Source organism: Plasmodium knowlesi (assembly GCF_000006355.2).
Source record: "Plasmodium knowlesi strain H genome assembly, chromosome: 13".
NCBI lineage: Eukaryota > Apicomplexa > Aconoidasida > Haemosporida > Plasmodiidae > Plasmodium > Plasmodium knowlesi.
Window position 1 is genome coordinate 448,211 of NC_011914.2, and position 27,480 is coordinate 475,690.

Sequence of the window (27,480 nt, forward strand, 5' to 3'; positions counted from 1 at the left end):
CCATTTGTTCCTACCATCCGATACGTCGTGGCAGGGGATGCGCGTGGGAATATAAAAGAAAGAACTTCATCTTGTTTTCCTAAGGTGTTGACCTAAGTAGATATCCAAATTGAGGGCATTCCTTCGTGCATGCTTAAATGTTCTGCGCCCCTTACTATTTGCAAATTGTGTACATTTTTTTTTTTTTTTTTTTTTTTTTTTCTGGCTCCATAAAGATTTGTAAGACCTTTTTCTGCCTTCCTCCAGTAGAAACATTTATTAGCAGAAATGTGTGCCCGCCCTCGGGCACCAGTAACAGTTTGGCTAAACCGTTACTTGCGACTTATGTAAATATACGTGTAGATACCAATGTGAATATACCAGCGAGCACATGTAACATCCAAAGGTATGTGAAAGGCCATTCTGTTTTATGATATTTCTGCCTTATGGAAGAACACCACATGGGGGGAGGATATCCATGTGGTACCCGCACCGAATGAACGGAATTGGGTCAGAGAAAATATCTTCATATGGATAGGTGAATAAAAATGTGAGCATAGCGAGAACTACCGCGAGAGGGGCACACAAAAAGTGCGTAATAATTAACCTCGTTACTCTTGTACCTTTTTTCCCTGGCTACAAAAAAGTTATTCATTTTGAAGTGTGGAAAAAATTCAGCCATTTCTTAGTACTTAACGCTTCCATATAAATATGGAAAGGGAGAAAAAAAAAAAAAAAAAAAAAAAAAAAAGGTACAACTAAAGGGAACGCAATGCCCCTTTTGTAAACATAAAGGGGACATATGTATTTCCCCCTCCAATTACGAATACCCCATTTCCCCCCCTTTGTTGCCTTTTTCATTTCAAAAGATGAGTTAAGCTAACAACTCTGCGCGCTAACCTCGAAGTAAACTTCATTCATGCGAAAGAATCCTCTTGTGAGGACCATTTCTTTTGTCTAGGTGGGAATGAGCACAATGGAGAATGACAAGGGGGGCGGCCAGGTCAAGGTAAAATTGCCTACATGATCATCTGAATCAATGCAAATTTAAAAAATGACTATATGCGGATGAGAGAAAAATAGCATATCAACATGTTCACAATCTTTACCTTATGTATATGCCCCTTACTTTTTTTTTTTTTTTTTTCTCATACCACACGTTTAACCAGGTCGATATGAAGGAACATCAGTGGAGAATATTCGAATACAACATGAGCAAATGGATGATCGAAAATAAATATATTTTGGACAAGGAAGAGAAGAAGAAGTTTTACAAATGTGCAAATTATAGTATAGGAACTGGGATTATAAATGCATCTTTAGTGTATTTTTTTTGCAAAAGGAACAACAAATTTTTCACTCCCATGTCCAGATTTTTTTTAACCTTTTCCTTGGGCATGTATACCTCCATGGTGGTGAATAAAATTTTCAGGCGGAAGGCCTACATGGAGGTGAGTTGCACATCATTTGTACATTTACACACGAGGGGGTAAATTCACACACATAGGCATCTGCGCCCATCAGCTGCAATGATTATTGTGAACCTCTTCCACGCCACGCAACATTTTCACCTTTTTTCCTTTAAAAGATTTTGACGGAGAAGACCACCATGACTGATAAGGCGAGAGAAGTAATGAATGATATCTTGAATGTGAAGGACGATGTTGGAAAAGCGCCATCCATCGGAAGTGCCAACAGATTGGACAGTACGAGCACGTCGAATGCGTATTCCAAGAACCTGTATGATGACGGACAGACGCAGATACATGATGACACCCCATCCATGAACAATGTAAGTTCCTTCGCACCAGAAGTGGTTCCATGAATATGAACACTTGTATTTGCGTGAACGATTTCGTATATATACAAATCGCGAAAATGCCTTTTCCCCCCCCTGCAGACGAATGTTCCCTTTGCTCAAGATTTGTAAGCCAAAGAAGAAAAAAAAGAAAAGATGCTCGTATGCATGTACGCTTATACCCACGTGCGTCAGAAAAAAAACGCACAACAGCTTTGCTAACACCTTTATTTCACCACCCCCGCAGAAATGAAACATTTCTGAATGAACAGATGAGTGACGACTTCGAAAGGTACAACTCGCGATGGACACGAGCCCTCCGTGTTTTGTACTCCCGTTTATGCTACTCCACCCCCAGACATTTGTGTGCAATGTACATATCATGGGACCCTTAAAAAATGTTCTTTGTAGATGCAAAGATTTGTCAGTTTGCACGGATGAAAAATTAAAACACATGATAAAAATATTAGAAAAAAATTCTTGAAAGCATGTCCATTGCTCCGACATGTACGTGAATATATGTACATATGCGTGTGTTGGTACACATATGCCTCTATAATTGCGTGCCCAACGTGGGTGTAACATAGCACGGGCATACCATTTCGTCATACACACTAGGCACAAAAACACATTCATCGCGTCTTTTTATTCTTCGTAGGCAAAATTCCTACATTTTGAAGGAGCCAAGCGAAGGTACGAAAAAAAAAAAAAAAAAAAAAAAAAAAAAAAAAAATCACGTGTGCGGAAAAAAGTGGAAGTAAAGGAATACCCACACAACGCACGAGTAATGCAAATTTATGCAATTTCCCCACACATGCAGGAAAATATGTCACCTGGGATGATATACGACGAATGAATAAGTGAGAATTATGGAGAAGCCACATCAGACAATGAAACGATTTCAAAACATGTGCTTAAATTTTTCAATAAACGCATCGTAGTGAAAATTTCTGCTGTCGTTGTTAAATTTGCACACATATGTAAAATAATTCGCGTCGGAATAAAAGGCCAGGATATAATTGTAAAATTTAATGGCTTGATTTTTTGTAATTACGTTATTTACGATGTTTAATTTTGTTAAAATAATTTCCCTATTTTTCAGTTCATCAAAAAAATGCAACGTTACATATGGCGTTGATTTTTCCCTGAATTTATTGTAATCTCCTAGAGTTGTTATGAATAGCAACTTGTTGTCAATAAATTGCGAATAAAAATTTATGTAACCATTTTGGTTCCTTTGTGGAATAATAAAATGGGAGTTATTTTTGCAGTTATTCTTAATCTGTTCATATTTGCTTATACTTATATGATCTGCCACGACGTATTTGTCATTTTGGTACTTTTCCTTCCATATGTGTATGATTTTTTGCTTATCTTCTCTTTCCAATAGAGGTAACTTTACAATATTTTTTAACGCCCTTGAGCTGGGGAGCGAAAAATAAAACCGTTTCCTTCCTGTACACATCAGCATGATGTTATTTAGTTTCTTTCGTACTTTCCTCTGTGTGCGGTTTGTGACTGCAGCGAAGGAGAGGTTGCTCATTCACAATGGAGGGGCGCCTCTAAAATTTCCCATTCTCATTTTTCACCGTCGCGTGATGAAAATGCATTCTAGTCCAAGGGTAAAAGGTTGTATCCCCGAAACAAGTCATATCATCCTTGGTTCATCCGCATTAACGGAGTTATATGTTACTTTCACGTTTGCTCTGCGGAAATGGATTTTTTTTTTTTTTTTTTTTTTTTTTCTTTGTTACATATTAATGTGGCTCAATCTCTGCTATGAATAATTAAAAAAAAGTTTGCGCGCTGTACTTACATATATGCTCTACCCACAGGGGTTGCAAAAAATGACATACCAATTGGTACTCGCAGAGGGGCCAACTGCTATATCGCAAAAGTGCATACATAATAACGCACGATGCGCCATCGGTAGATGCAACTTTTCAGGGGTTACAAGAATATTCTATAAAAATATAATGCACAGAAATATAGGGCGGCGCAAAATGGGAGGAATATTTTCCTGCAAACGGGAAAAAATAAAACGCATAGGGAATTAGGAAGGGTGAAAAATTGAAATGCTTTTGGCGAAGATGCCCCACGGAAAAAAAAAAAAAAAAAAAAAAATTACATAAAGAATAGATATTACGACGTTAACTAACACGCACAAAAAGGCGCGCACCGTTTTTGTAAACGTTTGGAATTTAAAAGAGTGCTAATTAATTGAGGTCCACATCGTGCGTATCAGAGGTGTGTGGGGGGGGGGTAAAAGGAGAAAGAGGTATTTATAAAAGCGAGTAGCAATTTGTGTGTGGAGGCTTGATCCACACAAACCGTTAGGCTCAGGGATGACTGCGTACTGCTACGCGTCAGAAGGAGCTCTGGCTGAGTATCTGGCGCAAAATGTCACAGGGCTTCTCTAGCACCTTTGCCCGCAAATCAAACTGCACCATAGAGCCATCATTAAGTACACCGATGTAGTCAACGAAATTGAGGAGATCCAATCTGTGAGTAAAAATGATCGACGTTTTTCCCTTCATATATTTTAGTAGCGCTTCGTTAATTATGTTCTCCGATAATTTGTCTAGCGAAGAAGTCGGTTCATCCAAAATGAGAATTTTATTCTTCTTAAATAAATTCTGAGCAAGGTAAACTCTCTGCTTTTGTCCTCCCGACAAGGAAGACCCATCCACTCCAACATTCACATCATCGTAATGAGCATACTTACTTAAAAAATCATGAATATGAAAATCTTTATATGTATCTTTTAACATATCTGGAGTAATTTTTTCTAAATTTTCTTGCACCTTTTTTATTTCCCCTGTGACAAAGGAGTGTATTTCTTCCAAGTTGTCGATTGCAAGTTCGTCTGATTGGAATGTATTTTCAAACGCTGTGTTGTTCACTGCCGATATGGTACCTCTACACGAATTTGTGCTTTTTTTTCTATTTTTCGTACATCTTTTGGATATTTGTTCCTCCTCTATGAGCACCAATTGCTCCTTCAGCATCTGCTCATATGCCTTGAGGGGGTATAGCAAATTACCCTGGATAGACATATTGAAGAGAAAAGGATTTTGCGTGATTACTCCTTGGATATACCTTAAGGCTGAGGAACTGATTTTCTCAATTTCGAAATTGCCTATCAGGATTTTTCCAGAATTGGGTGTGTTTTTTTTGGAGAGCAGATTTAATATGGTCGTTTTTCCACTTCCACTTTTGCCTACAATGGCAACTGATTTGTTATGTGGCAGGAAGAAGGAGACATTTTTCAGGACGCAATTATCCTCCTCCGTGCGTTTGTTGCTTTCTTGGTCTTTGTGGTTTTCACGGGTCGTGCTGCTCGTGCTGTCGGTGGCGTTGGTACCGGTGCTCCCTGCACTACTCCTGCGCGAAAGGGGGTCCACCTTTCCGTAAGACTTGTCCTGGGGAATGATCTCCTCATCCTTGCCGTACGAAAAAGAAACGTTATCAAACTTGATGGAGTAATCCTCATTTTTGAGAAAACGAATTGTGTCCTTAGACCAGTGCTCGTTGAATTCACTCTTGGGGAGGTTAATAATTTGAAGTACCTTTGCACACGAGCCAATACATTTCTGGAGATCACCAATAGATTGCATAACCCCTTGTATGCCACTACCACAAAATAGCGAGTACATAATTAGGGAAAATAAATCTCCCGTATTTATATACTTATTGGCAATTAAATAATTCCCATAATAAATCAAATGGAGTAAAAAAAGGGAAATGATACTAACGAAGAGGAAGTGGTTTCCAGCTTTGACTAGTGAATATTTCGTACCTGATTTGTACACTTCATTTAAATAATTTGTAAATTCTTTTTTTTCAAAAGATTCTCCATTTAATAATCTGACATTACCAATGTTGTGTATCTTTTCGGAAGCAAAATCTATGCAGTTACTTAACTTCTCCTGCTTTATAATGCTAATTTGTTTTACAATTTTTCCATAGGTGGTACCAATTATCAGAGAAGCAGAGACAGGAAGTAAAAAGGACTGGAATAATTTACTTGGTGATATATGTAAAGCACAAATTCCTCCAACAATTGCTGCAATCAAATTACGAATTCCGAAGGAAAGAGTGATTAGTACCCTCGAAGAAACTTCAATGTCGTTAGATAATCTGTTTATTAGCTCTCCTGTTTTCTGCTTTTCAAAAAAAGACAATTTCTGATTAAGTATATTCTCAAACAGATCCTTCCTTAACCGTCTCGTAATTTTCTCGATGGATGTTTCGATAAAATATATCCGAAAAAAGCTGAAGGTAGAAATTCCTATAATGAGAAATACCGTTTTGTACACCTCGTTCATTACATACTTTAAAGATTCCTCCTTTCCTCCATACATGTTAATTATTTTGCTTATACACATGGGAAAGAACATTTGTCCCAAGGATGAAATTAATAAACAGAGAAATGCCACTGCTAGGTAATTCCTTTCCTTCTTCAAAATTTTGTAAATGTCTTTTATGGATACACCTCCGTCTGCATTTGTATTCAGCTTCTTTTCAAATGACTCTCTTAAGCTTTTCCGTAGATTGAAAAAGGTTTGTTGTGCTTGGTTTATGTTAATTTTAGGATCCTCCTTCCCTTGGTCATTCTTTCCATCTTCGTCTCCATATTTTCCTCCCCAGGTACTCTTTCCCCCATTTTGGCTTCCATTTGAGAACAGCCGTATTCTCCACCTGCTACACGTTCTGGACATGCGCGTTATCCACTCTGGACTGCTCATTGGGGAATCCCTGGGTGCGTCACTCATCCAATTATTGTTCACGCGGTGGGGACTCGCGCGATATGGAATTTTGTGAATGAAGAGGGCGTCCCTCGCGTTTGACAGGTTAGGTTGATTTGGACGATTCGGCAGGTTCGCCACGTTCGGTCGGTTCGTCTGGTTAGTTATGTTTGGGGCGTTTATAGCGTTTCTCACCCTTGGAGTGCTTCTCACTTTTCTCGCACTATTTACGATGTCCACACTTTTTATACTACTTATACTACTTATATTGCTTATACTTTTCACGATTTTCTTGTTTGCTCCACCTTCTACCTGCACGACCCCTCGGCCCCTGCCGAGACGGAAAATTCTCACATGGCCGCAAAGGGGGTCGCGGGAATTAACCAACAGCTGGTAGTTTACGATGCACTGCTTCAGAAACATTGTCTGTCTGAATTGGGGAACCGTGGAAAAGGAAAAAAATCGAACCGGAGTCGGACTGGAAATCGAACCGAAAATCGAATCCAAATTCGAACCGGTGACGTGTGTGTAAACATATATAAGTACAACCCTGGTACACCGCGATGCAACGGTTCGAAGACAATGGCGAGCGCGCACATGGGCATATAAGATGCTTATGAACGTACTTCTATACAAATAAAGTGAGGGAGGCACGTGCGCCAGTTTGCCCCTTTCAATGCGATCCTCCGAAGGGGGATAGAGGTGGGAGAGTCTCTCCTTCGACAGAGCTTCTCCGTTTGCGTTGCTTTACCTTTAACTCAAAAATTCTTTTCTTTTCTTCTGTTAGGCGGAAGGGGGGAATTTTTTTTTTTTTCTTCTTTTTTCCCCTTCCAGTTCCTAATGAAGAACCGTGGCTCCGATGCTGTTCAATTGTTTTCTTGAATTTCTGCTTGGATATATTCTCTCATCATCACTCTCCCAAAAAACACTTTTAACTGAGGCATTATGTACACATGATTTGATCGTCTGCGTGTAGGAAATGGGGTGGTAAATATAACCCTCCGGTTATCTTGTAATTCATATGTTTGTTTCTTTCTCCATCCGCATAAAATTTTGCACGTGTATGGAATGGTACAGTTTTGCCATTTGCTTAAATGGGCAAGGAGGAAAAAAAGGAAAAAAAAAAAAAAAAAAAAAAGAGAAGCTTGATTTAATCGATCATTTCTGTATGGAAAAATTCAGCTGTAACGGAACTTCTCTTTTTTTTTTTTTTTTACGTCTCCCATTTGGGCGTGGGTGGATCTGTTCCTTCGCATAGCAGCATACGTTGAAGGTACAGAGCAGATATCCAATTTGCGCGCCTCCTCCCCACTTTCGCTTTCAGGGATGGAACTTTTTTTCTTCGCTTGTAGATCGAAATATATATGACACGGAAGAGACTTTCACTACAGAATGACAGCGATGCTATCGCGGTGTCGAGTGTGTATCACTCAACTACGGTTTACACCAATGGGGTATGTCGGAACTTGGGGTGTTCGCCTCAAAGGACATGTGGCTTTAGGGCGGATGACACAAAATTAGGGGAGAGCCTCTTTTTTTTTTTTTTTTTTTTTCACCTCCATTCGTCAGACCCATCTTATTTTTCAAGAAAAGTTACATAATATGCATACAGGAAAAGGGGAGAAAAAAAAGTTGCAATATGTACCTCTTTACGCGTGCATTTTGCGGTTTTGCGTTTGGCATTTTTTCCCTTTTTTTTTTTTTGGACTATATCTCCTTTTAGCGGAACATGCCCCTGATTGATGGGGGGGGACGTTCATGCACATTACGTGTTTACCAAAAAAAAAAAAAAAGATAAAAAATATATATGAAAAAAGGAGGGCGGCGCACACCCAACGAAGTTATATACAGCATTATTCAAAAAAAATTAGAAAAAAAATTTATTCAAAAATGATAATAGAACCCATCGCGAATGCTTCATTTTGTAAACGGGCTTAATTCATTTTAAAGCCATTTTTTTTTTCTTTTCTTCCTGTCTCTTCTTTTCTTTCTTTTTTCTTCTTCCTCTTCTTTTTCTTCCTGGCTCTTTATTATTTTCTTTCTATTCTTTCTTTTTTCCATTTCCTTCCCTTTCCTTTTTATTCCTTTTCTTTCCCTTTCTTTTTTTTTTCTTTTTTCTTTTTAAGAATAGCACGCGGTGTGTTACCAAAGAAGGGAAAAAAAAAAAAAGAAAAGAATAAAGAAGGAAAAGGAATAAAAAGAAAAGGAAAGAAAAGAAAAGGAAAGAAAAGAAAAGGAATAAAAAGGAAAGGGAAGGAAATGGAAAAAAGAAAACTAAAGAGTGAAGGAATATTATGTGGCATAGTAACGTATATTTCCTGGTCTTCTATTATTTGTTCCTGTCCGTGTTCCGGCCCTTCCTTCTCTTCCGGTTGGTGGACGAAGTGGTTCATTATAGATGGTCGAAACATCGGTGGAGCTACCATCTAAGGTGGACGATTCCCCACCACCACCAGCACCGAGGGTGGTGGAACCATCACCACCCAGGGTGGAAAAATCATTCCCTGTGAAAGTGTCGTCGAAGTGTTGTCGTCGAATAGTAAATCTTCTTCCTCTACTCCTGTTCCTTCCTCTTGTATTATTACTGCCACCAAAGAGGGATTTTTTTATTCCATCAAATAAATCAGTATACTGAAAAAAAAAAAAAAAAGGAAGAACATATATATATACACATATACATACATATATATATGTATATATGTATATATATATATGTATATGTATATGTATATATGTATATATATATATATATGTATATATGTATATATGTATAGGTATTATAATGTAATGTATTTACTTTGTATAAATAGAAACCAATTGCTGGTAAGGCTACAGAAGCTAATCCACCACCAACCGCGCCACCTACACCACCACTTGTACTATCAGAAGAGGAGGAGGATGCTGCGGACTCCGAGGTTTGACCCTCAGTTGTGGTTGTTACTTCGCATTCCAATTTGGTGAGTTCATCAGGTTTGCATTGTGAACACATTTGGAGGAAATTTGAACAATACGGTTCAGTATTTTTATTTCCTGTAGTACATTTAGTGTATTCATCTGTGAGAGATTTTATTACATCCTTCAGATGGTTGGAGTAAATCTGATCACACTTTGCTCTTTGAGAAGGGGAGGGGGAAGGGGCCTTGGTCCCCTTGCCCCCGCCGATACTTTGTTCTAATTGCCTTTTCATAGTGTGATATTGTTGAAGGTGCTCAAATATTTCTTTTTTGCGGTTGAATTCGTCCTTCCCAATATTTGGGTAGAGATTAGAGCAACCTGTGATAGGCTTCCAACTTTGCAATTTTGAAAAGAGGTTATTCATAAGTTCTTCAAACTTAGACACATACCACGTACCCTTAAATATTTGGGACCCTACCCAATAATATAGAGAATGACAGCGTTCCCCATGGGGGGGCAATGTGCCCCCCCATTCCCTATGAGCATGGCACCATGCTTGCATAATTCTGTCCGTATTAATGTCAACAGTAGTATGTGATAATAGTAGGTTTTTTATATATTCGACTGTAGTACTGTCACCAGCACATTCCTCAGAGTTCTCACTTAATTCTTCATAATACTTCGATTCTGCCTTGACTGTGTTTAAATGTTCCTCCTACAAATATATATATACATACATATATACCTATACATATATATACATATACATATATATATGTAGACATATATGTATATGCATGTAACATGGATGCATGTCTACATATATGTTTGAAGGATGAAAATTATTTCCAATATATGTTCTAAGGATGGAATTTTTTTTACCGTTAATTCCTTTGTACTAGTAACCGTGATCATTTCTTCATCCTGCTCCTCCACCTGTGCCTCCACTTGTGAGTGCTGCAACTTATTTTCCGCATCAGTTAATTGAGTTAGTAATTCTGATGGTTTGGGGATGTTATTTCCACCAGTTTCCGTACCACCAGAAACACTACCATTGCTTTGGCAAACTTGTTGGTATAAAGAACAATAATTATTCTGTGGAAATCCACTACCGCCATTATATCGTTGGCATTCAGATTTCAGTTCATTGCAAGCGGTGACAGCAGCAGTTAAGTAAACCTTATATTTAGGGAAACATTTAATTTCCGCTTCCAGTCCTGTTGATGTTGATGCACTTGATATTTTTCCTTTTATGTGGTTACAATCGTGGGTGTAGTCGAATAATTTTTTGATATTCTCAAAAATTGTTTCGTTCATATCACGATACAAATTACTGCACTTACAACTGAATCCCGTAATTATCAAACTCCCATAAATTGTTTGCATAACCTGTTCAAAAGTGTGCCCATTTTTTAATTTGTCCTTTATTTGATCCCCTAACCAATAATAGAACCAATAACACCATTCATCCTCGCGTGAACTCATACCTATCCCGCTTGAACATGCGTAATAGTGGCTGCTTACAATTTCTTTGGCTAAGTTGTCCAGATCACTCCCAATTCCTTTGCCCTGTAATGCCCTCAACACTTTATTTATTAATTGTGTACTGCACCCCGGATTACCACTACCACCCACCGAGTTGCATGTTGCTGTCCCATTTTTAAATGTATCGTACTTCAATTTGGATGGTAACTCCTTCTCACAATTCCCCTACAACAACAACAAAAAAAAAAAAAAAAAAAAAAAATGAGGAAAGATGTGAAATGTATGTATAGAAGTGCTTGCGTGTAGATGAGCCCACTGGATCACCACCCCCCTTCCTACATTTTTACTTGGTCGGGCCAGTATGTATACATGGTACGCTTAGAACAAAAAAAGAACATTTCTAAAGAAAAAGGGTAATACCCCCTTATTCCGATGTTTTCATCCTTTTTTTCCATTTCTTACTTTTTCTTCTGACATTTTTTCCTTTAATGCTTTTCTTCTTATTATATTTTTCTTTCTTCCTTTTAAAGGTTCTTTTTTCTTTTCTTCCTTTTAAAACATTCCTTCTCTTCTATTCTATTTCCTTATTTCTTACATTTATTTTCTTTTATTTTCCTTTTCTAATTCGATCTTGCCCCTCCCCCCCCGTCTCTTTTTTAAAAAATAACGACATTCAATCTCAAACTTATATACCTATATGTATATTTATATACATATCCCATATATATGTGGGATATGTATGTGTTCTACATATGTAACTATATATAGGTATATGTACATATAAATATTATTTATTTTATTTTTTTTTTTTGAGGGGTGGGGTAGGGGGTTATACATATGTTATATATATATACTTCCCATATATATATATATATATATATGCATCATATATGTATACATATATAAGTATCTATGTATGTTATACATATATGTATGCAAAAAAAAAAAAAAAGAGAAAAAAGAACAATTTAAAGCATGGAAAGAGCATGGAATAATGATCGAACGTTATTCTAATACTACCCCCCCTAGAAATAACAAAAATAAACATCAAAAGTTATCCCAACAGAACAAGATAATGAAAAACTATAGGGGGAAAGGAAAGGAAAAGAAAAAGGAAAAGGAATAGAATGTAGGTGGGGGGAAAGAAAAAGAGAAGGAAGGAGAAGGGAAGGAGAAGGGAAAGGGAAGGGGAAAGAAGGAAAGGAATAAGAAGGAAAAGAAAAAGGAAAAGGAAGGGGAATAAAAAGGAAGGGGAATAAAAAGGAAGGGGAATAAAAAGGAAGGGGAATAAAAAGGAAGGGGAATAAAAAGGAAGGGGAATAAAAAGGAAGGGGAATAAAAAGGAAGGAAAAGAGAGGGAAAGGAAAGAAAAGGAAAAGGGGGGAAGGAAAAGGAATAAAAAGAAAAAGAAAAGGAATAAAAATAAAAAGAAAAGGAATAAAAAATGAAAAAAAAGAGAAGGAAAGAAAGAACTAAAAGATACAATGGAAAGAATAAATAAGAAATAATACCACAGTTCCTCCCCCCCTCTCTCAGCTTCTCCCACTTTTCCATGTTGCGTTTTTTTCTATCCCCTTTCCTGTTCTTCTTCACTTATTTATAAAATTTTATCTTTCTTCCTTTTACTCATTATACCTTCCCTCATCCATATTCCATCATGCAGTATATTACTGAATTACGTATGTTACTATAACATAACATTCCCCCCATACTTTTAACATTATTTGAACTCCTAAAAAAGGAAAATTCCACCTTCAATTATTCTCTACCCGCCCGTTCTCATATATATAGAGAGAGAAATAAAAAAGAATATATATACATACATGAACTCATATATTATTACACATATACTGTATATATATATGCATCTATATACATATATATATGTTACATATACATGTATATACATGTAGGTATATATAAAATATACTCCTATATACATATATATATACATATAGCATATGTATATACATGTATATATATGTATATATATGTATATATGAATGTATATATATATATATTTAGAACCATTATCAATTATTCTTCTCCGCTGCCACCATAATACATATTAATGAGTTCTATATTCAATGTAAAGAACTATAACACAATTACTCTATTTTAACTACCATTCTCCATATTTCTCTCACATTAAAATCGACCTCGAAAAAAAATTCTAGAAATATCATTCACATATAATAAGGCCATATTACATTGAACCTAATGCCCCACAGTACAAACGGAACAAAAAAGTGTAGGAAAGAAATTCCTCCTTAGACCCCTTTTCTCCACCAACACTAAATAGTTCTCCTTACCCCCATCCTCCCATCCTCCTACATTCCTTTTCCCTTACCCCCCATCCTCCTACATTCCTTTTCCCTTACCCCCCATCCTCCTACATTCCTTTTCCCTTACCCCCATCCTCCTACATTCCTTTTCCCTTACCCCCATCCTCCTACATTCCTTTTCCCTTACCCCCATCCTCCTACATTCCTTTTCCCTTACCCCCTATCCTACATTCCCTTACTCCCATCCTACATTCCCTTACTCCCATCCTTCTACATTCCCTTTCCCCCATCCTCCTACATTCCTTTTCCCTTACCCCCAATCCTACATTCCCTTACCCCTAATCCTACATTCCCTTACCCTCATTCTACATTCCCTTTCCCCCATCCTTCTACATTCCCTTTCCCCCATCCTTCTACATTCCCTTACCCCCCATCCTCCTACACTCCCTTACCCCCATCCTACATTTCCTTAGACCCCTTGCCCCTATCCCCTACGCTAAAGATCTTCCCTTCCTTAGACCCCTTTTCCCTTCCTTAGACTCTTTCTCTTTCCCCCTTCCCTAGATCCCTGACTTTAGTCCCCTTTTCCTTCCTTCCCATTCCTTCCCTCCCCCGCTCTACAATATTCCTAATTTTATTTGATACTTACAGCTAGCTGCTGCATTGATAAAAAAAATGTTCACCCGCTCCGCCTTTTCTAATGACACCCCCCCTCGTTCTAATACTACCCCCTGCACACGCCCCCTTGCTTCCGTTTGCACCAATATCCCGGGGCCCTCTGGTAGATCCATTTCCGTTCCTCCTGTTTCCGCATTTTACTCAGTCTCCTGTGCATCTGTCTCCACAGGCGCCTCGGATCCCTCCGTACAGACCCACTCCGGAATCTTGGAAATATTCTCCCATCGTATTCACACTCCTTTCCCCTGCTTCCCGTTCGCATACAGTGCTCTGCCATTTGCAGTCACGTGCCCCCAACACAATGTACATAAATGCTTAGCTCCCATAAATGGGGCTCGTCACTACTGCACCATACTGTAGTAATTTCCGGATGATCCTCACCCTGGTATTTATATAATACCTACAACTGATCGCATCCCCCCCGTGATTCCCTCTCTTGGACATACACTTGGACAACCTTGTATATCCTGTGATGTTTCCATCTGGGGTTGCACTTAACAAATTCCACACACAACGCTCGAGACCCCACTATCCTGCTCTGGGATTGTTCCTAATATTCCTCGCTCTATCAAATATTAGAAATCCCTGTATAGTACAGACATTTCCCCTTCCATGCCTACATTATTTATGCTGTACCAGACATTTACTATTCCCCCCACTTTCCCATGCCCCCTCAGAGCAATTCCCACGTCGCCCCCCCCTCTCATTGTACTATATTTCCCATTACACGTAGTATTCTTCCCTCCTGAACCCGTTATACGGTGACTTAGCGTTCTCATTCCATGAACATTGTGCATACCAACACAAACATTAACATTTGCGTGCTATATATTATGTGAAAATAATGCAACATATTGTACTTTGTACGAATAACGCATAAGGTAATATGTACACACTCATTCCTCCATAAGACTCCTCCACCGTTTACATTTTTCCTCCGTCCCCCCCCCCCCCTGCGACAGCTCCTTCTGTAACTGTTCCATTACCACATATATGTGTACACACGTTCTGCATATACTCTATCTTTCTAATTATACCCCTGCTCATTTCCCCCGTTCCTTCATTTATACTTATGTGGGACTGCACATAGAACCTCTATTTTTCCATTTAAATGTCCATAGCTTCCCGTCCGCATGAAGGACAGTTCCCCTTAAACACTAATTATACGAATATATATATGCCATTTATATACATCACTGATTTGTTTTAGAAGAACAGTAAACTGCAGAACAATGCGTGGTGCTATGTGGTATGCGCCGTATTTTTCATTCTTTTTCCCTCTCCCTTTTTTTTTTTTTTTTTTTTTTTTTTTCTTCTTCTTCTTCCTTTCGCTACTCTCAGTGCCGTTCCACGCTTTTAAGCGCTTGCGTTTATTTTCGCCTTTTTAAGGGGTACATTTGGAAGAGTTGCTCTTTCTTTTTTTTTTTTTTTTTCCTTCTCCGTCACCCTGCGCATTTCCCATTATTCCTTTCCCTTCCCTGCTGCCTCCTGAAAGATGTGTTTGATGTGCCCACCCGCGGGGGAATAGAATTAAGAACATTGCCTTTACTGCTAAGCGTACGTGTGTATATGCACGTAAGCACGCAGTGGATTGTACACTTTAGAGTACGCGTAGTGTTACTTACCCCCTTATCCTACGGGAATGGCACGCATACTGTCAGCCGCCTTACGCAACACCTCAGCCATTCTGAGAGTAAATTCACTGCATACGTGAGTTACAAATGCACGCGTGAGATTATCCATATGCTTTCCCCCCCCTTTGCCCTCTTTGACCCATTTGACCCATTTTTTACCTTCTCCTTTATGCTCTTCCGTATGTTCACCCTTACTGATGCGGCGGACATGGATGCCTAACATGAAAGAGACATGTCAACAGAAGATCACGCGGAAAAGGAACCCCCAAATCACTACAGAATAAAACACGTAAAGAGGAAGTTCCAATGAAGACCAATGATAGACCGTTATTATCAAAAAGTGAAAACCCGCTCGGATGCGACTTCACCCCCCCCCAAATTAACATGTCCCCCTCCCATGGTACGGACAAGAAGTATGCACATATCATCCCTCTAAGTATACATTTGGAGGAGGGGAAGAAGGTAAAACCATTAAAGCATGTGAGGTCCATGTCCCACAGTCCCACTTTACCAGTACAGGTGGAATGATACTTGTGCAACTCATATGTATTGGTCGTACGAATGAGATGTAATTGTAACGCAACGTATAATACTGGTGCGTCCTTATGTCAACCCCACCCCCCCTCTATCTTAGCAAAATCAAGACATTGAAAAAATCGCCTCCTCATTTGAAAAAAAAAAAAAAAAAATTTTCCCCCTAAAAAATATATTAAAAAATAATGACTATTAAGAATGGGTATAAATTTCTTGTAGAGTTTTTTTCTTTTTACATTTTACTGCTCATACCTGGTACAGAATCCTACGTTAGAAGTAGCATCGGTGGTAGGGACATAATCAGCTGGAGTAATTTTAGCGGCGCCCTCACCGAGGGGAGGATCCAGAGGAGGCGCCTTCGGTGGTCAGCAAGGAATAGCGCGCTGCCGCGTCCACAGTTACCTGCACAGTTACCTACACAGTTACCTACACAGTTACCTCCACCGCATTTGGAGCAGGCGACACAAGTTGCACAACCATCACCACCCGTGGAGCCAACACAACGCATCAAACTAAAAAAAAAAGAAAAAAAAATTCTAAAAAAGTACAAAGACTTTCTGGACATTCTGCCAAAGAGAGACAGCGAATTTACAATAAACGAAGCGATTGAGAAAATAAAAACGTTGGCTATCCATAAATTTGTTGAAAGTATCGACATATATTTGTCCTTTAACCAGAAGAGGTCCAAGATGAACAAAAATGACAACTTAAAAACGTTCATTACATTTCCACATAATTTGAAAAAAAAAAGAGCAAAAAAAGTATACGTCGTGACGAACCGGGACCTTCAGAAGAAGGCCACCGACGCAGGTAAACTCTCACCTCGAGTATGTACATACGCAGCTATAGGAAGTTTTTTTTTTTTTTTTTTTTTTTTTTTTCTCCTTCTGTGTGATGTGCCCACGTATTGGTGTCTACATAAGATGGCGCTACTATAAAAGGTAACGCCCGCGCTGCTACTCCCCCTGCACATTTCCACCTTCGCCATGTGAACAATGCAGGTGCTGACGTCGTTGGGGAAGATGACCTGATAAGCAAAATTAAAGAAAGAGAAATCCGACTGAAGAAAAAAAATAATAATTTCTTACTCTGTACACATGACGTGATACACAAATTGGCGCGAGTTGGAAAGGAGGTGGGAAGTAAAGGACTGATGCCAAATGAAAAGTCTGGAACGCTGGTTAGTGAATTTTTACTTGAAAAACATGTGAAGATTTTCAAGTTCGGGAATTCATACATTTTTAAGCTGAACAAATTAAACACGCTCAATTTAAATGTGGGCGATGTGTACATGCCAAATGATGAGATCCGAGAAAATATTTATCACCTTTTCGAGCACTTGGATAATTTGGAGTTCTTTCACTTCAATTCGAAGAATTTGAAGTCCATTTTCCTCAGCAGCACCATGGGTTTCCCATTCAAAATTAAGAAGAACTTTCTCTAGGGGATATGCCCACATGCGAAAAGGGATTAAAGGAAATACGGTATTAAGGATCTGTGCTTATATGTACATGTGTACACGCGTGAACTCGAACTTTTCTTTCAATTGCGCCCATCACGTGTGCGTATCTAAGGGAGCGGGGCTGGTGGGTTCCCCGCGACGCGGCAACAATTGGTTCTACGATTGCGCCGTATTCTTTTCCTTTACCGGTGGAATACCACTCAATATATATGTGTCCTGCATAGGGCAATTTTTGTAACCACTGTTGTGCCCACTTTGCAACTTTTCTATTTTTTTTTTTTTTTTTTGTGCGAACGAAAGATAATTTCACCATTTTGCCTATTTGGAAAACCTACCAACAGAGTTGTTGCACATGTTTGGCTGATAATCCATGTGGGTTATTTCCTTCCACACGAAAAAGGTGACACATTTTTTACAAACACCTGTCCGTAGAACACCTACGGAAAGCCCTTAGATTGGAGGATACAAACCACGTGCAGAAGAGTAGGAAGTCTCTGTCAACACCTCCAATACAGAAGAATAATGGACCCAAATTAAGAACCATCTTGCAGCCGTTAAGGGGCATGTAGAAAATTTTAAAAAGACCTACAACAAAGTTATGATAAAATATGCATATACCCTCAAGGGGGATTATTTCTTATTCTGCTCTGTTCATAATTCTATACCTTAAAAGGTAAAGCAACATGTACATGCAGGAAGAGGAGAAAATATTTTACATCTATCGCAGGGGGGTAATAATCAAGAGGAACGATGTTGTGCAGAAACGGTTGGACGACCCTCGTGTACAAGACGAGGCGTACGTCTACTCCCAGGCGTTCAAATATCTATACCCCCTGAAATATGTGCAGAATTTTTTGCGTACCAATTGTTATGAGTGCTCCTTGGTTTTGGTGCAGCTGTACCCCGCCTAGCCACTTTCGATGTACCGCACCCCAGTTAAAATGTAAACCTCTTTGTCTATCCACCTGCTGATTTCCCCTTTCCCTTTGCCCTGTTCCTGCGGCTCCTTTGGAATGCTGCTCGAACTGCTGGACGAGCAGAGCGACCCTCTCCGTTCGCGGTTCCTCGTATTCAGAAAAAACAAACGCGGGAATAATCCCCACCATGACGTCAAAAGAATAACACCAGGGGCGCCACACATTCGCGCCATTCACCATGAATAGTGGAGTCTTTCACTGTACATGTGCATATTCATCATCTTGGGAGATGCTGCGCGCGAACTCCTTCCCTGCACGTTTCACCATTTTGTAATTAAAAAATGGAAAGGTTCTCTGCACACGCCCGTACGTGTATCCCTGCACATGGGATATAATTCCTGTGGATCGTTCATCCCCACACAACAACCTCTACACAGTGGCTACCTTTTACAAAAGGACGACAGTGTCACAATCCTATAAAATAATAATTTCTGTTATCCTGTTGGAAGGAGTTTTAATTTTGCACGCAACGCGCATGCGTATTCGTATGCCCATGGGTGAGCCCTCGGTATGAAACACCCAATCAGACGTACAAAATCGCCCGAAGGTATGAATACATAAAAACTACAAAGGTATTAAAAATTCATCAAATTAAACAACAACAAAAAAAAAAAAAAAGAGAAATAAATGAGTAATTAAAAACAAAAAAAAAAAAAAAAAAAAAAAGCAGGTAAAGGGGGGGGTAGGGTGCGTATGGCAGCATGGTGGAAAGACGTACACCTGCTTCGCTGCCATGCACACACTAGATAAACAAACGGTTTATGCTACTTTTCACTTTTTAACGAAATGATCCTCCAGGGGGGGGGAGGTGAAGCCTCTACCCAACCCTGACAGGGCGAGTACTGTCCCACTTCCAACGATATAAAGTCGGTCGCTTAGCGTGTGAACGCTTCAGCTGAAAACGGTCCACGTTACAATGCCTTCTTAGCTGAACATGGACAGGTGAAATAACTTGAAATAAATGAAGTATATAAATATAACCAACGTTATGACTATCAGACACCAAGATAGACGTTGTTGCCTCACACTGAGATACGTTTTCTTTAATTCTTTGGCACTGTTAAAAGCATTTATATTGGCATCATAAATATTATTATTCAAAATTTCTATATTTTCCTTCTGTGTAAAAACGAGTTGTGCAAAATCTTTAAACACTTCTTGTGCTTGTGCAACTTGGCATTGAATTTTTTTAATTCCTTCAAATCTCTGTGTGGCTATTTCGCTGTCAATTAAGCGGTCATTTTCGTCAAAGTGGTCTAACTCATAATCATACACACTGGCGGATTCGATAAAATCGTCATTATCAACAAAATCATCATTGTTCGTAAAATCTTCATCCACATGGAGAATAAAATTATCTTTGGTAAAAGGATTTTTCCCTAAAGTACTCATATTACTATTTTTTATTTTCCCCCCCTTTGTATTTTTTATATGACTATAACTCATTTCCCCATTTTCTATATTGGGCAATTCGTTGGCAGCTTTTTTTACATTCACAGATATGCTCTCCAATTTATTTACTTCATTTTTAAAATGGATGTTTAATTTTTCGAAAATATATTTTTTTTTTTGTTTTTCGAATGGATTTTCAGCAAACTTTATTTCCCAATCACGGAATAAATTTTCTGTTTCGATAACCTTGACATATATTTGTTGAATTTCTTCATGCAAAGCTTCTATAATTCTTTTGGATATTAAATTGTTTTTTAAGTTTTCTAAATTTTCCTCTGCATATATCATATTCTTCTTGATCAACAGGATGTTGTCTTTAATTTTTTTCTCATTTTCGTCTGTCTTTGCTTCATCTGTCAGTGGGTTGTTCTCGCTATAGTAATTTTTGTACGACATTTTTACCCGTCCTCCTCCCTTCAGCGGCTATTATATCTTACTTCTCGTGCTCCCCCCCCCTTTTAACCGCTTGCTTGTCCTGCCTTCACAGCGCAGTCGCAGGTACTACTTCTCCTTGTAAGGAAGAGTAGACAATCAGACACAAACCTCACGATGCGCGTCTGCTATATGTTTAAACAAAACAAATTATCCCCAATGCGCGCATGTACTCGCGTGTGCATTTTAACTTTTGTTCCAAAGGCATCATAATTTGCATTATTTTTAGTTATGTAAAGGGGGGGAGAGGGAAACGACCAAGGGTCTTTTCGCAGCGCGTGTAATTATTCACTTCCTCACTTTTCACATACGTGTGTTTTTGTACGAATTTTGACAGTGCACGTGTGGATGAGCAATCTCGATCACTTGGCCTACGTGCTGACTTGTATAATGCCAACCCTTTGCGTCATTTTTTTTTTCCCTTCACGAGGTTCTGTGAACTACTGGGCTGAATAGTTCACGTGATTGCATGCGCAAGTGGAATGCCCAAATCCGTGGCAATCATACACAATCAGGAAAAAATTAACCAAGAGATGGGAAAAATTACCAAGAGATGGGAAAAATTACCAAGTGGTGGAAAAAATTACCAAATGGGAGAAAAAATTCCAAACACGGCAAAATTAACACAAGTTGAATAAAACGAAGGCGCCGCAAACGCCATGCAGTTATTATACCCTCATTCCAAGGGAGCGCGTTTATGAAAGTTTGCTAAGCGAACTGACGTTAAGCAGTTAATGTGAAATGGGCGGAAAAAAAAAGGAAACATACGCAAATTTCCTTGTACTCACAAAATAATTACATTTCTACATTTTCTTCGCCTTCTTTTTGTTAAACGGAAAAAAAAAAAAAAAAGTACGCCGTGAAATTAAATTTTTTTTTTTTTTTGCCGAACGGGGAGGAAATATAAAGTATGCAAGAAAAAAAAAAAAAAAAAAAAAAGTGGATCGACGAAAAAAAATAATGTTCCCAGATGGATAGCCAAAATGAACTGCAAAATGAAATGCAAAATGAAACGCGCAAAGCGTCAGCAACAAAGTGAATAGAAACAGAATCAACAAATGGGGCAGAAGAAGAACTGTGAAAAATGTGCCCCTCAAACCAATCCAAACATGGAGAGCGATTTGAAAACGCCTTAAAGCGTATCACATATTGGAAAAATTGGAAGGGGATGAGCGAAATGGGAAGAACGGCATAAAGGCGGGCGCGCTTTGTCCGTATGTACATGACGCAACTACGTTCGCATGTATGTATAAAATTGTGAAACTCCTCCCTTTAAGAAAGCACATTTTTATGCGATGTACCAAAAATTTGCGTTGTTCTGCTTAAAAGGGATTGCTATATAAATTCGTTACGCACGATGAGTCAGATTTGTTTTTTTCCCATTTGTCCGCTTTACGAGCTTCAAAAAAAAATCGAGGTTTTTTTTATGTAGGCATAAATTGAAATAATTCTGTTAGTGTGCATGCGCCCAGTAATGAAATGTAACATAATGCAACTTCTTTCCGATCAATGGTTAAACCCATGCACGGCTTAAGTGCTACAGGTGGAAGAACATTTTTTTTCGGAGTGAAGGGTGTTGGGGAAAATATAGAATATATGGAAAGATCGGAGTTATTCCTTCAAACGAAAGCATAATCGCCGTTACTACAGTTGTAGCTTCAATTGGGTGTCAGTGGTGTGTGTCCTCAAGGGCTTCATGAGGGAAAGACAAGAATTTTAAATCCCCCCTCCCTTTCCAGCGACACTACAACACAGACGCTTCATTCTATGATGAACAACACTAAAAAATATCTTTGGGTAATTTACGTCTGAAATTCTCTGATGAATATTCCAGACTAGATCTGACGAATGAAGCATCCGCATTGTAGTTTCGTTGTAGGAATATGGCGGTTTAGAAGAAGTACCAATATAGTTGCGCCGTTTAGAAAGAAAAGAAATATTATGTGTCTTCTCCAATTGGATGAAGCGGAAAAGGTATTTACATGTTCTCGCGATATTTGGCTTTATTCACGTGGCATGTCAAATCTCAGCCATTTCGCGTAAATTGAGGGAGGAAAAAAAAAAAAAAAAAAAAAAAAATAGCTAACTTTTTTGTATGAACGGTTCAGGTGAAAAACTATTCCAAATGACGTCACCCCCGAATAAAAACAAAACTTTGTATCGTATTTCTCCACAGCTGTTCACATCAAAGATGCCAAATAGGAAATTACCAGAGAGGACAAATTTACGCTTTATCAAAGTTTACCGGTTTTAAGAGTTCCATTTCCCCATGAAGTTCATGTAAAATTGTATAAGTATGGCTATGTCTGTGACCCCACTGCGCGATGACACGTTAAAGCGCATTAGGTGCGGAGCCAAGGGGGTGACCTATGTTGCCTAAAGGGAAGATGGTACATGTGTCTATGCATACATATATATTGTGCCCATGTGATCGGTCCCACTTCCTAAGGCATGTCACCTCTTGTTGAATAACTATTTGCTAATTGGAGACAACCACAAATGGTGATAAAAGTGGCCCGATACGTTCGCTAAAACACCTCCCCTCTGCTTCGTACTGCCAATATGCCTACGTAAAATGAAAATATTTTTCACAGCTTTATTTATCAGTTGGAGGCTTTTAAATTACCTTAAAGAAAATTTTCCTATAAATAATTAAAGATAAACAAAAACAAAATTGTATCCCCTTCTAAACAAAAAAAAGTAAGCAATGTGTGGAAGTATTAACAATGGAGCAAACGACGAAGGGGAAACGATGGGGCATTTTCTTAATTGCATTGATGTAATTTTTTTATTCAAAAAAAAAAAAAAAATAATAAAAAAAAAAAAATAAAATGCACTTAGAATTTGAGCTAAATAAAATTTTCTTCAAAATAATTTAATTGAGCTGAAAAAATTCTCCATAACATCAGCCATCAGTTGTCTGCTTCTCCTGTGGACAAGCAGACACACACACACAGCAAGAGAGCGACAAAAAAAAAGGAAAAAAAAAAAAGTAAGTTTACAAAATAAAAATTGGCCAAAAGGCTAATGAACAAAATTGCAATACAGCAGTATGAGAAAATAAACAGAATTAAGAAAGAGAACAAAATAATGGTCTTAAAATGAAGCCTATGTGCATGGGATAACGTCCACATGAAGGCAGGGCTAACCGTCGGAAATATTTTTTATTTGTGTGAGTAGGTATTTAGGTTGTGGGGAGTCGTAAAGAATTGTATTCGCACGAATGGGGGAGTAGCGTATATACCTATGTATACTGCAGATCCTTATCGAGATGGAGCGCTAAAAAATGTTCTGATGAGTGAGAAAACATCTGTATGGGCACTTGCAAACGCTTCATTCCGTAAAAACAGTTTCTGCAATGCGGGTTTCGCGAACGTGCATGTTTCACGTATGGGTGTGTATATGTATATATGTATATATCTGTATGCCCGTTGTTGTGATTGCTTCGTCGGAGCTGTTTTCCTATGGCCTCTCCTCCGCGGCTTAGTTGAGACTGCTCAAATTGACAGACTTGGACACGCCAAAGAAGTCGCCGCTCTTCTGCTCGTTCATCCACCCGTGGGACATCATCGGGTAGACAAATTCGTTCAAGTTATCATTAGTATTCCAAACGTTCTGTTCATTATTTCCTTCCTTTTTATAAGTAGAAAAATCCATATTTTGCCGCACACATTCATTTTCATCCGTCACCTCTCCATTCCTGACACCGACGCTGTTACCACTGTTCACCTCATCAAACCATCTGTTGTTATTGCTCTCTATATTATTGTTATATAGAAATGTGAGGTTGTGTATATCTGGAATGTACGTGTTGTAATTCGATGCTGATTGTAACGGTTCACTCAACTGGGTGTTTTTTTTGAACGGATAATTATTTTCATTACACCAATTCATGGGGTTCACATTTTTTACGATCGACTGTGGGTTTTTCGTTTCGTTATATTGTAACTCCTTCGATATTAAGCATTTTATTTTTTTGAGAAAGTCTGACTTGTCGCTGTTGAATTCGAAGTTTCTTTCCATGCCGATCCCGCCTTCGTTCAGTTCATAGCCTTCTCGCAAATTCAGCTTCGCATTTTTTTCCTTCCGCATGGTGAACATACTCGGTGATTTTTTCTGCATCTGCTGTGGGGTTGTCATATTGGAGGTGCTCAGGATTGATGTATTCACGTTGGTAGTGGCTACGTTTGAAGTGGTCACTTTTGAGGTGACCAAATTTGGAAGGGTCTCCTTTTCGCTATTCAAATTTTGGCCATAACTTGACGCTAGAAATATATCCCCTTTTCCATAGCCTCTTTGGCCGAAGCGGTCCATCGTTGGGAATGCTTTTCCCGCGTGGCTTGGCGCGAATCCGTTGGTTGCAAATGGGTCGGTGGGAAACCCCTTTGTGACATACCCGTTCGTAACATACTCGTTTGTGGCATACCCGTTAGAGACATAACCATTCGCCGAGTCATCACCTCCAACGCCCCTCATATTGCTGATGTCGCTGAATCCTCCGTCCCTCTCGTTATTTCCAACGCAGCTAGCCATTTGTTCATTTCTGAACGGAACAATGTCATTTTTCCACGTGTCTATATCTTCATTTTTGTCAAATCCGTCTTGGTTAACATGCTGCATTTGTGACATCCTCTGCTGTTGGTGTGTTTCCAACTTTTGGTTTTTGTATTCATTATTTTGAAAAACAAATGGGTTGAAAAATTTGGAGGCAGTGAATTCGTCTAAATGGAGCATCTGGTTCGTGATGCCCGTGTTGCTAGCGCTGTTGTTCACGTTGTGCATGCCGCTATTGTGGATGCTTTCTTCGATGCGGAGGCCATACGGAATGGCTAGCTGTTGCTCACCCCCAAACTTCTCCTCATAGCAATTCCTTCTCTTCCTTCCTTGCGAGAGATAATTTATTATGCCTTCCTCAAACGATTGGTTTTGCACCTCTTCCTGCCCTTCTCCACTTACCATTCCCATATGTTTTCCATTATGTGCCACGTTACTCAAATTAACATTGTGATGGTATACACTTCTTTCCGTTTCAAAAGACTTGGCATTGCTCATCAAGTTTGTATATTGTCTGTTCGTTAGTTCTCCACTGTTGTTAACGGAAAAGGCATCTCTAATTTCGTGGGGACCGTTCACATCTTTCACGCTGGAGAAGGATCCTACATTTTGCGAAATTAGAATATCATCTATGGTTTTTATTATGCTGTTAAGGTTGTCGTCTACCTTGATCCCGTCATCAAAGTTGGACATGGCATGCTTCTGGTTTTCCTTCTCTTTTGTGAATATGTAATTTTCTGCGGTATCCTCTGGAAGAACGTACTTGGTCAGGTCGTCTTCCTCGTTGAGGTTGCGGCTGATGGATGCTGCTGCTACTGCGACAGTGGAGGGGTAGCCAAAATGGGTTTCGCTGCTACTGAGGCTGGAGAATCGTTGGGTGAAGAGCCCTTGGGTAGCGAAACGATGAGTGTGAAAGCGTTCACCCGCACATCGTTCATCTGCACATCGTTCATCTGCACATCGTTCATCTGCGCACCGTTCATCTGCGCACCGCTCATCTGCGCACCGCTCATCTGCGCATCGTTCATCTGCGAACCCTCCATCCATGCCGCCATCGTTGGTGCCTCGCTTCTTCGCGTCGTCTTGCTTGAAACCCCCCAGGAACTCCCTCTCGACCAGGCTGCCACCCTGGTCCTTCTTAATGGACTCCTTCAGGAAATTATTTTCGTTCAAAAGGTACTTTATCACCTTGGTGTACTTGTCATTATTTTCTATAAAGGTAGACAAGGCTAGATTCTCAATTTTGCTTAGGATATCTTTAATGGAATTTGCGTTGGTGCTATCTGGCAGGTGGAAGTTTCCATCCACCGTATCCTTATCGAAGGTGTTTCTTGTATCAGTTGTGCTCTTTCTATCAGTTGTGTTCCTTGTATCAGCTGTATCCCTTGTATCAGTTGTGTTTCTTGTATCAGCTGTATCCCCTGTATCAGCCGTATCCCCTGTATCAGCTGCATCCCTTGTGGTTACTTCATTGTCCAAATGGGGTGTTCTCTTTTTGCTCTTTATTTTAGTTTTTTCATTTCTTATTACGTTCCTTTTGCAAACAAAGGTGTCCCTATCTTTGTCGTATGAAGAAGACATGTTTGTATTTTCGGATGACCCATTAACAGAATAATCACATGTATCGAATGAGTAGGTAGAAGCAGTTCCTTGCTTCTGATCAGTGGCATTGCTCTTCATTTTATTCTTATTTTTCTTGTTACATTTTGACCCATGCAACATATCCACCTCTTCATTCGTTTTAATATCTTCCGTTCCGTGTGCAAATCTGCATTTATTCCCATTAAAACATTTTCCTTTTCCCCAGAAACTACAGATGGTTGATTTGTACGTGGCCAAGTGGACACTCGGTTTGAGTGTGTCAATGTCGTGAGCGAACTTACAGTTTGCATCTCGACAGGGAATTTTTTTCTTCACATAATCACACAGCTTCGTGTTCCTTAAGTCAGGCATCGGCTTAAGTTCGTCAATGCTATGAGCGTAATGGCAATTAGATTCATTTAGACAGTAATTCTTATTTTTTTGGAATGGACACATTTTCGTTTTAAAAAATTGCTTCTTTATCAGCGATAGTGTTTCTGACTGCACTTGGGGTGCCTGCTTGTAACTTTTTTCGTTCATCGTTTGGGACAGGGGCGGGAGTAAAATGAAGATAAAAGAAAAAAGATGGGTGGGGGTAAAATAACACCACCGAAAGGGTAATACAAACGTGAAAGAAGCGTCAGAGACGTGTAAGAGTAGCTAAGCATGACCAGAGTGCAGAAAAAAAAATATTTCAAATAATTTACGAACAGTTAGGTGCAGTTGCCCAAAATGGAAGGGTCGGTGGTAGTAGAGGAACAGTTCACCACCTGTGCAGCAAGGCGAACACGATAAACAACGTGCAGATTCTACAACATCTGTGTCCCGACGGGCAGGATCACATGTGTATATGTGCACATGCGTACAAATACAAGTGCATGAAGGAGTGGAGACGTAAAACTGCTCTATATGATCGGAGCTCACATCACAGCAGTAGAACTTGCGCAGAGACCTGTGCGTATATATATGCCCACTTGGCGAGTTTT

At 39.2% G+C, this 27,480-nt stretch overlaps 7 protein-coding genes across 7 annotated transcripts; 2 read left to right on the top strand and 5 right to left on the bottom strand.

Moving 5' to 3' along the window:
* Positions 1-946: 946 nt before the first annotated feature.
* Positions 947-2,641, top strand: PKNH_1309600 (conserved protein, unknown function; the record flags this gene model as incomplete). Its single annotated transcript, XM_039113506.1, has 7 exons — positions 947-988; positions 1,149-1,430; positions 1,568-1,771; positions 1,880-1,905; positions 2,025-2,069; positions 2,436-2,470; positions 2,598-2,641. The coding sequence occupies 7 exons, from the start codon at positions 947-949 to the stop codon at positions 2,639-2,641; spliced, it is 678 nt and encodes a 225-aa protein (XP_038969886.1).
* A 37-nt stretch (positions 2,642-2,678) lies between these two features.
* PKNH_1309700 (ATP synthase mitochondrial F1 complex assembly factor 1, putative) lies at positions 2,679-3,248 on the bottom strand (the record flags this gene model as incomplete). Its single annotated transcript, XM_002260567.1, has 1 exon — positions 2,679-3,248. One exon carries the CDS (start codon positions 3,246-3,248, stop codon positions 2,679-2,681), a length of 570 nt encoding a protein of 189 aa, XP_002260603.1.
* An 895-nt stretch (positions 3,249-4,143) lies between these two features.
* PKNH_1309800 (ABC transporter B family member 7, putative) lies at positions 4,144-6,948 on the bottom strand (the record flags this gene model as incomplete). Its single annotated transcript, XM_002260568.1, has 1 exon — positions 4,144-6,948. The coding sequence occupies one exon, from the start codon at positions 6,946-6,948 to the stop codon at positions 4,144-4,146; it is 2,805 nt and encodes a 934-aa protein (XP_002260604.1).
* Positions 6,949-8,817: 1,869 nt separating this feature from the next.
* Positions 8,818-11,382, bottom strand: PKNH_1309900 (KIR protein; the record flags this gene model as incomplete). The annotated part of the gene is made up of 4 exons (XM_002260569.1): positions 8,818-9,156; positions 9,323-10,135; positions 10,303-11,130; positions 11,368-11,382. The coding sequence occupies 4 exons, from the start codon at positions 11,380-11,382 to the stop codon at positions 8,818-8,820; spliced, it is 1,995 nt and encodes a 664-aa protein (XP_002260605.1).
* Positions 11,383-16,221: 4,839 nt separating this feature from the next.
* PKNH_1310000 (50S ribosomal protein L1, apicoplast, putative) lies at positions 16,222-17,480 on the top strand (the record flags this gene model as incomplete). The annotated part of the gene is made up of 2 exons (XM_002260570.1): positions 16,222-16,846; positions 17,038-17,480. The coding sequence occupies 2 exons, from the start codon at positions 16,222-16,224 to the stop codon at positions 17,478-17,480; spliced, it is 1,068 nt and encodes a 355-aa protein (XP_002260606.1).
* Positions 17,481-19,399: 1,919 nt separating this feature from the next.
* On the bottom strand, positions 19,400-20,323 carry PKNH_1310100 (syntaxin 5, putative; the record flags this gene model as incomplete). Its single annotated transcript, XM_002260571.1, has 1 exon — positions 19,400-20,323. The coding sequence occupies one exon, from the start codon at positions 20,321-20,323 to the stop codon at positions 19,400-19,402; it is 924 nt and encodes a 307-aa protein (XP_002260607.1).
* Positions 20,324-23,842: 3,519 nt separating this feature from the next.
* PKNH_1310200 (zinc finger protein, putative) lies at positions 23,843-27,034 on the bottom strand (the record flags this gene model as incomplete). Its single annotated transcript, XM_002260572.1, has 1 exon — positions 23,843-27,034. The coding sequence occupies one exon, from the start codon at positions 27,032-27,034 to the stop codon at positions 23,843-23,845; it is 3,192 nt and encodes a 1,063-aa protein (XP_002260608.1).
* Positions 27,035-27,480: the final 446 nt, after the last annotated feature.